The 11,110-nt window shown below is 51.1% G+C and overlaps 3 protein-coding genes across 3 annotated transcripts; all 3 read right to left on the reverse strand.

The window, feature by feature from the left end:
* Positions 1-2,512: 2,512 nt before the first annotated feature.
* Positions 2,513-3,055, reverse strand: WHR41_09404 (uncharacterized protein; the record flags this gene model as incomplete). The annotated part of the gene is made up of 1 exon (XM_069378007.1): positions 2,513-3,055. The coding sequence occupies one exon, from the start codon at positions 3,053-3,055 to the stop codon at positions 2,513-2,515; it is 543 nt and encodes a 180-aa protein (XP_069225027.1).
* Positions 3,056-3,355: 300 nt separating this feature from the next.
* Positions 3,356-4,205, reverse strand: WHR41_09405 (uncharacterized protein; the record flags this gene model as incomplete). The annotated part of the gene is made up of 2 exons (XM_069378008.1): positions 3,941-4,205; positions 3,356-3,880 (listed from the first exon to the last, which is right to left on the reverse strand). The coding sequence occupies exons 1-2, from the start codon at positions 4,157-4,159 to the stop codon at positions 3,356-3,358; spliced, it is 744 nt and encodes a 247-aa protein (XP_069225026.1). The 5' UTR covers positions 4,160-4,205.
* Positions 4,206-6,069: 1,864 nt separating this feature from the next.
* WHR41_09406 (uncharacterized protein) lies at positions 6,070-8,607 on the reverse strand (the record flags this gene model as incomplete). Its single annotated transcript, XM_069378009.1, has 3 exons — positions 6,070-6,386; positions 6,446-6,686; positions 6,739-8,607. The coding sequence occupies 3 exons, from the start codon at positions 8,605-8,607 to the stop codon at positions 6,070-6,072; spliced, it is 2,427 nt and encodes an 808-aa protein (XP_069225028.1).
* Between the last annotated feature and the right edge of the window lie 2,503 nt (positions 8,608-11,110).

The raw sequence follows: 11,110 nt of genomic DNA on the forward strand, positions 1-11,110 counted from the left end.
GGGACGCGGATCGGCCGTCTCTTGTTTGAGCACAGACACTGATGTCTGCCAGGAACACCCGCTTTTTGTCTTTCCGAGAGAGGTCATCGAGGCGGATTGCTGAGGTCGAAACCACGGGTATGAAACGCTCGGGTGACAGCTCTTCGCTCGCGGCAAAGTGAACCCGGACGAACTTTGCGGCTTTGAATATCGGTCCGAGCCTATGGTGAAATGTTTTGTTGACTGCGCAAAGACTTGGCTGTATCTTGTAGCAGACGTGATCTTGTTCGACACTCAGCTCCGCCGCGGAAGTGGAGAGGAGAGAACCTAAGCATAGCAGAAGGATCTCTTCGGGCAATCTCACGAAAAAATCACACATCGTCTCTGATGCTTACCGCGAGCGGCGCTTGCAACTGGAGAGAATCGTTTGACCTCGTTCCTGGCTAGTTCAAGAGCATATTCCCGTCAATTCTGGTGAGACGTCATTTGCGCCCGCGCCACAACATGTGGACTCCGCACAATGTGACATTGCTTGGAGAAAGTGGGTCTCGGCTGAAACGTACGCCGGCCCGCTTAAAGGGCCAAGAATTACTCGAGCCGTACGAAAGCAGCCGTTCAGTCCGAATCAAGGAACCACAGGCCGGGCTGTCGGTGGGCCTGAGCCGTCCCAATCGCTACGAGTGCTCGCGCTTGGAGCGACAAGGATGTTCGCTGAGTGGAGAGAGCCAAGCAAGGCTGCTTGCACACCAGTCCTTTCCATGTGATCGCGCCCTACAGTATCCGGTCGCTGCGCATGACACTTGAGTCTATGTAGTTGTGGCTGCAGGGAGGCTTGTCTCATCCGGCCGTCCGCCGCTGTAATCGATGAAGCGCAAGACCCTGCATGCGCCATGCAACACTTTCTGGTCGTCACGCCCCGGGCTTTTGCAATTTCTTTGATTGGTATTCATGTCATTGTGCTTCAATGCCCTGATTTGTGTTCACGGGTATGGAACATAGAGAACACATTGCACTCGAGAATCCTCGAGAGAGCGGCGTTGAACGGAGGATGGTATTCAAGCTGCGACCAATCAGCCATTTCCTCGGGAGCAGCTCGGTATGCAATATACAGCCGGTCTGTGAACGTGCGGATCACCCATATCGGCAAATTGTCGCATCTCGCTAGCTTTCTCGGCAACTTCACAAGTCATCACGCGTCACGTCTAGAGAGAGCAACACGGTCTACGGAGCAGAATATTACGCTACCTCTACCCATGAGCTGGGACTTCCACGCATTTAATGGCGCTTACGAAATACATAACAATGTCGACACCTGCGCAAGCTGCGCGTTCCGGTCGGATCCAACCTACGCCAAAGCCTGCTGGCCCCAACGCAAACAATGTGTTCAGCGCGTCGGACGGACAGAATAACGATCAGCCACTTTCACAGCCCGCGCGACCCAAGGGGCTTCAAACGGCCGCCAAAATCACAACATGGACCGCTGCAATCGAGCTCGGCGCGTCGAACGGTCAGGCGGTGATAAAAAAAGCTAGGAGGCGAATGGGAATTGGTCAGATGGGCGCAAGGCGTGGGCGCAAGCAGTATAGGAGGAGCCGAGGCTTCAAATCCACAATTTCATTCTGCCATATCTCAACCGCGTTGACCCACCCATGCCAGTGGGCAATCTCCACCATTTGAATCAAAACAGGACGTCAGATGTGCTTCTTCTTCCAAAGGCTCATGAGACACTTTCCATCCTCGCTGTCGTGATGCCGATCGTGGACTCGAACCTTCTCCGTGGACGTACACCGTGTCGTAATGATGCGTAAGACATCTCTCTAGTGGCATCTGCCATGCGCCTTAGTATCCCTATGTCTGCATCCGTCTTTGGCGTAAGCTCTTCCCAGCGCGGAACAGTCCATTTGACCCAAATATTACCATGACAAGGCCGCATCTGCGTCTGCAAACAATGCTTGCGGAAATACAAGGCGCAACAGTAACACGATGGCTTGCTGCATGCGATGTATCTGTCATCGTCGACAAATTTCAAATCTTTCAGGTAGAAGTACTCCAACATGATCACCTCAGCGTGTGGCCTTGTTTTCAGCTTCTTCCTTGTATTGGCTGAATGAAACCATTTGACCAAAGAGTCCGCTTTTTGCATTCTTTCAAGTAGTGCTTCACACATGGGGGATTCCTTGAAGTTGGGGAACACTCGCAAGATCAAGTTTCGCAGGTCTTGATCTAACTGCAAGCAGATTTTCTCGTATTTCGGAGGCTGTACCGATCGCACAACCGCATTACGTATGATGGAGAGAAACTGAGGTGCATAGACAACGAGAGATATCGAGACCTTCTCCCAGTGGCCCAAGCGAGCTACCAGGTGTCTTGCAGGGGGAAAGAGATCGCTTGCACCCCCCGCAATTGATCCCTTCAACAAGTCGTATGTCGCAGAGTGTCGGAATACGTGTGCAGCCTTGCAAAGATCATAGTGGCATTCCCTTTCGCCTAGTACAGCTTGTATGCCTGCCCAGATAATGGCTTCCCACTAGAGTCAGTTGCTATTGACGATCCGACATCTGATGGGAAGGAACTCACCGCTGGACTGAGTATCATCGTCTTGCGCCAAGCTCTTCTCGGCAATGAGACGATCAAGCCTATCCACGTATGCGGATATTCGATCCCAGCTACGTTGCACCGAACGAAGAGTGATCTCAGCCACGAAGGACTGTGTATCCGATCCTTCAAGAGAAAAATCGGTGAGAAGGTGCAAGATCTCTTCCAAGTGCCGTCGCGCGCTTTCTTGATGGATATCCGTGGTGGTGATCCAGAAAGTGACACCATCCGTTCCTTGTTCAACGCCAATAGACACAACGCTTTGCCCTGCATGTTCGGAGTCACAGAGGAAACAGAGGTCGTCCAGGAAGTGATGCCACATTGACCGGGTGTCAATACTGGTGCTCAAGCTCTGTGCATCCCTAGCATCCGAACCTGATCCATGCTGGAGGAGGCTTAGCAGGAAGAGACTGTCGTAAAGATCCGACGAAATTGCAGCAGGGTCTTGACTCAAGGTGTAAGACTGTTCGAGGCTTGCCATTCTTGCGTGGTAAGCGCCATCAAAGTACCTGGAGGTGAGAATACATGGTATATATATGTGTCTTGGGTCGTGGCCACCTTGGTGGAGCACTATGAACGTCCTGCAATATGGGATGCAGTGGCACGACTGGTCTATGCAGTACGGCCCAAATACACAGCGAAAGCACTGTTCCCTCGATTGCCGCAATGAAATCATTGAGATGGCGGCGACGCTGGATCTACAGAGGCACATTTTGTACTTAAATACGGATCGTCAATCGCTCGGCGGATGTCCCTCGTCCCTTATGTGCTCATCAAACATTCAGACCACGATCCCGATCGCCCGACAAGCTGCCCTATTTGCCAAGTGCTTTGCCTGTTTCTTCGTTCTACCCAATCCCTGATGCTGTGATCCATTGACATAGACACGAGCAGAGAAAAGAAGCGGATTGACAGGGGACCGCTCAATGTCACACCGCGCCTCCTTTCCAACCCTGTCCCCATACTCTTTGAGTGCCATGCTGTAATGTGCTATATTCGTTTCCAACGGAACCCCCGGATCTTCGAAATACACGTCTCCATCTTGACGAGCAGGCTGACCTCCACTTGCAGGTCGGTTGATCTCAGTCGGCTCGCGCTCGTCCGAGCTTCCTTCGCCTTCGACCAATCTCCTCAATTCCCTTTCACCATCTGAGATCGTCAACCTCCCTATAGCAACGCAATAAGTGCGGAAATCCGACGCTCGCGTCATGACACCAGCCTCTCCCGGTGGATGAGTTCTCGCGCTTCCAATTAGTGCAAGTCGGGCTGCATAAGGAATGCTGGCTTTAAGTCGAATCAACTCCATCTACAAGTTACCACATGATTAGCTATCTATGATTGTTGCGTGGGATGATCTTGAGCTCACTTTTAGGTCATCTGGCGTAGCCGTGGCTGCAGAATGGATGACAACATGTCGTGCGAGTCGAGAATCTAGCACACGCTTGCCGAGCCAGTAAAGATTTTCCTGGTTAGCAGTGTTCGCCGTGCGCTCTGAGCTGAGGTGTTCAAAGTTCGAGTCATCTGACAAACCATCATCAGAAGGATGATGGGATCTTGTGACTTCGTATTCAAACGGTGAGGACATGGCTCAACGACGGTGAGTTATTTGGGTTCTCGTCTGCCAGATGGCTAGTGAGTCTAATTTTTCCTGAGACGAGGCGACAGAGTTCTTTTATGTCTACCCATCGTAACGTGACTCATGGTGTAAGTACGTTCGATAATTAGGACGCAAGAACGGGTGAGCCTCTATCGAGGATCTGAGCTTGAAGGACCCAAACATTGAGCGGCTCGCGAAGTTGACTCATACAACGACAGCTCGCAGTGCTACACACTCCTTGGGCACGCCTGCAGACTCCCAAAGTAAAACTTCAATCGTGCGATATAGATGTGGGATGAGCATAGCAAACGATGGCTTGTTCTGCCTGTAGAGGCGTTGCAGGGGCCGTACGGCGTTTTAGCGCTATATTCGGTGAGCTTTATTGTCATGCATTGCATGCAGCATGCACGCGACATCTGATGTCTTGAAGCTTGGGGCTTGTAAGAGCTGATCGAATGATCGCATTATTCCAAGCGATCAAAATAGCGGTGAGTAAAACCTCGATGACTCAAATGATCGTGAGGTCATACTCCCCGTCAAGGCTTTCGTATCCTCATTTACGGAATAGTAACTCCACCGACTCACCCTTACACCCCAAAATGACAACACGAGAACTCATTTGTGCTCTTCAGAAGGTGATACCCACACAATAATGAAGAAAAGGGATTCTCACTCGGCCAATAGTATGACACGGCGGCACTTGACGAGATCCTTGGTCATTTGTACACGATGCAGAAGGACAAGAAGAGACGCTCCAAATCTTCGACCTATACAATTCAGAAGCGAGGCGCTCGCGATAATTCTCGCATTGAGAAGTTCTCCACCTATACTGGCCCTGACTCGACGACTCGTTGGATCTTAGCCAGTAATAGTGTGCAATGGACGAAGAAGCCTCTGTCCTTTTGGGTGCCACCTAATCACCCTCTGGAGAGCAACGCAACCCCCGGCGAGCTGATCAAGTTCTACATCAACGCCAATTGCGAAGACCATTAGTCTCGCATGGCTCAGCGTATTGCTTGCATTGTGCTGCTAGAGCTCCACTCCGACTTTGGCAAGCCGACGGTGGCCGCGCTTGCGCATACGGTGACGATGGGTGCAGGCTCTGCACTTCCGCCCATGGACATTGAGAAGACAGTCAAAGATATGCTCGGCCACGGCAGCCGATACAAAAATATGGAATTGGCCCTTGGCCCCGGGATATGCCTTGTGTTGGGATGCGCTTTATCCGAATCGCAGTGAGACACTTCCTCCCGTATAGGAAAGCCATCTGCTGACAGCTTAAGCTGGAACAAGCTATTGACGAAGAGCGGACGTCTGTTCGATTCAGTGATCGCGCAGGTGAGAAAGACAGAAGCTCTGCAACTCGCTGGAATTTACGCGCCTCTTCAGGCCGAGATTGTGAGACAGAAGATATTGGATCTCAAGCAAAGGAGCAGATTTCGAGGTTAGGCAAACGATCGTCATAGAACTGGTTGATCTGGGAGAATTCGTTTTTTCGCCACTGTCAGCAGGCTTTCATGTATTGAAAAGCCGTGCATCCTGGATGCTATTACAAGAAAGCCCAATCACCCTCGCGACGTACATCCTCGAGCAAACCATTAAGATCATTGATCCTGGAGGTCATGCTACTCCAATGTGATATCAAATTTCTGCCATACGGGTGGCAGACTCAGTGAAGAAGTATGCCGTCAGTTGTCTGAAAGTTCACATTGACTCTGCCATGGAAGGTTCTTACTTGGTTTGTCCTGAACGCCTGCCCAACCACTATGATTGATTGCAGTGAACACAAAAGCGTAGGACTGGCGCAATGGAGGAATCACTCGGATGTCCTGGTCGCTCAAGGACATCTGACCCAAGTACCGATTGTTCAGTTGTAATACGTCAACTACGCTCGTACCCTATTCTACTGCTTTTGCTTTCTTCTTCTTCTTCGTCGGAAGGCTCTGTACGTCATTCGATATCTGCAGCGTCCGGGTATTGCCGCCATCGACGGTGATGGATTCCTTCTCAATATCAAATGCAAGTGTATCGGTAGTCATCTGTTCTCCGCTTGATGATGGCGGCCATTCTGTCTTTACTTCCTCCGGACTCGACTGCTGATCCCCGACCATGTCTCTCACCCTGTTGCGTAACTTGGCATCTCCAACGTCAGTTAGATGAAACGACGCTTCTTCTTCGTCCCGATCGAAAGCTGCAGCGCAGGGCTGACTTTTCCCTGCTTTGTTGGCAAAAGAGCGTAAATGACAGTGTGACATTATGCAGTAAGTCACTTACTCAGAGACCGAAAGCTCACGTGTTTCCTGCATGTCTCCAGCCCCAATTCGAGTATTTGTATGGTTCTTGTCAGGGAATTGCGTTGGTCGGTGTTGATCGCCGGCTCTTTGGCGATCCTGTCGATCTCGAAGGCTTCCATCTCGAGAATTTTGGCAGGAGTCAAGATATCAGGAAGTGGTTTGATCAAAAGGTCTTCCCAGCACTGAGTGGCGACGTTATCAACGACGTTCTTCATTGCAACCTATAATCAGATAAGTAATTGAAGGAGATATCAAACGAGAAGTAGAGCCTACTCTGTAGAATGCAAGCATGCAATCGACCGCTTCTCCACAAGCGTAACGGTCCATGTCAACCTCGTTCTTTGCTGAAAGTGCGGATATCAAACTCGACTTCTTCAGCTTTGTGAAGTTGAGTTCCTCTAAAGCTTCGCCATCACGAAGGTGGAGGAAATTACGTAGCTTTTGTGTCAGATCGTCTTCCATCCTCTTGGTTCTCACATTCTGAATGGTCTCTGTAAAATAGTGATTGTAAGTTATGGGGTGTCCTGATTTGTACTGGTCGAGAATTGAGTCGACTTTGGCACACATGTTGACAAGTCGCTGTTGCAAGTCCGGATCGACGAGCTCGCGCATGATAAGTTCAGCCGTTTGCTCTTGCGTAAGATGGTTAAATGCTGATTCTAGAAAATCTCTTGCAGCACTCCATATGTTTTCGACAAATTGAAGGGCGATGGATCTCCATGGTGTACACTGCTCATGGAACAGGTCGGCAATGAGCATAGGATTGAAAGTCCCCGGTATCTCTCTACCTCTGCTTCTAATCAGAAGAGATTTGGCGTGCTCGAGGTATTGATTGCGACTCATGTGTGTGGGCCCCGACGCCCGTGGCAGGGCGTTGGCGTCGTGTTGCGAGGCAATCTGATAGCGGTGACCGCGGGTACGCATCGTTTCCGCGAATTCTAGTCCCAAATTCTGCACAGATGCCCTGACCCTGCGGCCGTACCCATCCCCTGAAAGAGGGTCGCCGAAGAAGGAGTCTCCGTATACACCATCGATCGCTGCGCGTGCAAGATGCTGATAGCTTTGAGCTAGGTGCAGAAGAAAGCTTCGTTGTTCACTTGTAGTCTGACGCTTTTGGCCTAGCTTCCGAACTTCTGTGCGGCAATTGGACAATTTTAGTTCGATATCCATGATAAGATCTGGTAATTCGTGCTTGATCTGGCCCAGTAGGACTTTGCTGAGACGCGACCTAAGACTCGCCACTCCCACAACTGCTCTCGGCAGCTGACTCCACGCCCCTTGGCTGAGGAAGGCGGTCTCGCTTTGGTCTCGATGCTCCGAAGAGACATGCCGAGAATCGTAATCTCGGTTCTTCAAAACATGCCACCCAAGATCAAACGAAACGTCCTCATTTCTCGCAAGACTGACGAACTCCGATTCACTGTCAGAGCCCGCAGAGAGTGTGTCCGGTTTTGTGACGATCCCCAGCGTGCGTAGGCCGTGCGGGTCAGCCTGCCGTGCCATCTTGAGCACGATTTGGTTGGCGTAGTCATTTTTAGCAGAGACGATGGCCAGTATGATTGACCTGCGACTTGTCATGTATCGCTGTACTAGCGACCGTACGAGCTCGATGTCTTCGGCGGACTGGAACTTGTTGTGCGAATGTATGAGCCCTGGCAGATCAACGATAGTCAAATGCGGTCGGTCAGGTCCGGAGATGTCGATGCGTAAGACGTCGTCTGTAAATGCACTGCCGCCGTCCACGACACCCATAGTCGTCTTTGCCTCCTCGAGGACCTCCGCAAAAGCTGTGAGATCGGTCAACATCATGTTGAACTGTTGCAACTTCTGTGTTTCAGTCGGTTTTCTCCCGGGACCGGGCGTGATGGTGACCGAGACTTGATCGGCCGATGTTCGTCTGAGGACAACCTCTGTGGCAAACCGAGTACATAAGTTGTCTTTTGTCGGGAACGGGATCCCGGAGATGGCTTCCAAAACCGAGCTCTTACCGGAGGATTGGTCGCCGCAAACAACCAGCTGAGGTAGTGCAACTAAGTGACTAACACCGTGGGACCGTAGTTTGTCAATGTCATCGAGTAATCGGACGTCAGAAGGATGGTGGATCGGTTGTAGAATCGTCTTTGTCTCTGTTGTCCTCTCCATTGCGAGACTTGGTGTGGGAGGTGATGGATGAAGAGTTATCGAAGACTTTTGACAGAAGACGACTGGAGTCTCGTACTTGTATCGTCCGTTTCGAATTTCGCTGATAGTGTCAGTGCGTGGAAGTTTTGACCGATCAGAAGTGCTCTAGCGGCATCTGCGAGAGGACCAATCGACATCGACAGCCTGTTCCAGAACTTACGATGAGGCATATAAAGTACTTAGATGCGATCATAGGGTTCTCGACCAAAGTCACCAATGAGTCATCAAATCTGCTGCCCGTTGACTAGGAGCTCACCAAGCCAATCACTCTGATGCGAAGCTTCAGTGCCCGCGAAATCCTGAATACGACCTCTAATCCCAGGGCTGTCCTGAACACTGTAAGCTCGTGGTGTGAACAATGTTGGTTCAGATTGTCAACTACATGCTGCAATGTTCAGAGTCGCACGCCCCAATTGCGGGGCGTACGGTCCTCTCGCAGAGCCATCAGCAATCTGATCGTAAAATCTCTTCGGCCAGCCATGGAAGCGCTCCGATTTGGGTTCGTGAAGCTATCCCGTGGCTGAGTGTGACTTCCCTGGAGACCCGTGTTGGATTGGGCGTGAAGGCATGGCCAATGCATCACCTTATCATTCCACCATATATATCTAGGGGCGTTCTAGTGCAATGAAGCAGGTTGTTTTAATTGGGGTGCTCAAAGCACTATACCGTACGGCATTTTAGCGCGCGGAGATCGTGGAAGACTTTCTGCATCAGATGGGAGGCAAGATGTGAATGCCAAGGATTCAAGCGGCTCGGTATTATATGTGTCTTAGCAGGGATTAGAACGGCAAGGGACGGGTACACGCGGGCCGTGTAAGCGAAATTGGGAGACGCCGACACGCTGGCCGCTGACTTGCTAAGCAAAGAAATCAAAGTCGATGCGTATGAGCATAGGTGATCGAGGCGCAAGCCTCCGCCACGGCTTCCGCTTGCTTCTGGATCGTCTTGGATCGAGCGCATCATGACTTGGGTGCTCGGCGGACTGACTTGCTCGAGATGCTTGTGCCTTCTTCGTCTCTCTGTGACGGGCTTTGTCTGTTAGTCGAAAGCTCCAGGTCAGTTCCGCAATGAGGCCAAGTCAATGTTCTTGCCGCTGATGGATTAGTCGATTGAACTACACTCTCTCTGCGCTGACGCGCTGTGCATCTGCGACTTACGGCTTGCAGTTTGGTACGACAAGCAAGCTGACCCTGTACGCTAAGTCTATCACAGCATCAGAACATCAGCAGTGCTGTAGCACTTTTCAGCAAGGCGAGCTGCAGTCGTACTTAAGTCACGCAGTGCTCTTATTGACATGACGATGTAAATAAGCAAAGGGAAGCAATATTCGGCCGAAAATGTCAGTAGACTGAGCTTTCGGGGTCGCGTCGTGGCGGTAGGAAGTCGTGGCAAGGATGGCCGCGGAGCCAATCTCTATTGACAGCCATTCAATCATGCAGCGTGTCATCCCCGTTATCGCTCGGTTCGGTCCTTGTTGCGGACCGATCCGTCAACTCCCCTCAAGAGCTCAGTACACGATCGTGACACGTTACGCCGGATGCAAGACACGGCCAAACGTGACGCACGTATCGATCATGTCATCAGGACAAAGAAGCTTCATGTTACTTGTGTTGTCCAGTGGCAATCCCAAGCTTTCTCGTAGTGACACTTCCAGGACGCACTCGATCGCCTCAACAGCCTTCAAAGGCTTTGGCAGTAAGAGACGGGCGAGTCTCCGTCTGGCCCTCAATGTGGCTTCTCTTTTGCTACATCATTGGTCTGGTTTCGCGGGCACCTTCTTGCATACTTTGGCAGATGCGGTCAGATTTCCTTGAGCCAGTGGGCCACTTTCTGTAAAACCCTCCATTAGAACCTCCCATGTGGAGGGGTTTCCATTCTTCTTGATGGGAACTTTTTCCTGCCCGGTGTTGCAAATCTGTCCGCCATTCTCTCGTGTGATATCAATAGCGGTGACGGCGTGTCCTTCCTCTAGCTCGTCTTGGTACTCTTGTTTGATGGCTTCAAAAAGGCTTTCGTGTGTTCTAATTCCGCTCAAGGGTATGAGACCGATCATCCGCTTTGATTCTCCAATGTACAATTTTAGCCATCTAGTCAGCCCAGACGCGGTCGGTGCGTTGTTTGCAAAAGGTGACAAAGTCGCTAGGTGATTTGCGACATCGTTCCTCTGTTGAAGTAGGACATCCTCAACACGTCTCTCATCTGTACCGAAAGGTTGCTGAACGTGTGTGCCCGACTTTGGTGATCCCGGACAACTGCCGCAATCTACGTTCGGTGAGCCTGCGGAATTTTGAGACGCCTTAGATGACCCGGATTGCTTTCCGAATAGTTCCAAATCCCCAAGCATTGCGATTTGAAAGGTCTGCGGCAGTGGTGTCCACAAGCAAGCAAGCGCCGTGCTTGAGGTCCGTCCGCTTGCTTGCTTGATATGCGGTATTGTGCTTGCTTGCTTGCTTGAATAGACCGA

The sequence above is a fragment of the Cladosporium halotolerans genome (assembly GCF_011745625.1).
Source record: "Cladosporium halotolerans strain TM138-S3 chromosome Unknown Sca99, whole genome shotgun sequence".
NCBI classification, from domain to species: domain Eukaryota; kingdom Fungi; phylum Ascomycota; class Dothideomycetes; order Cladosporiales; family Cladosporiaceae; genus Cladosporium; species Cladosporium halotolerans.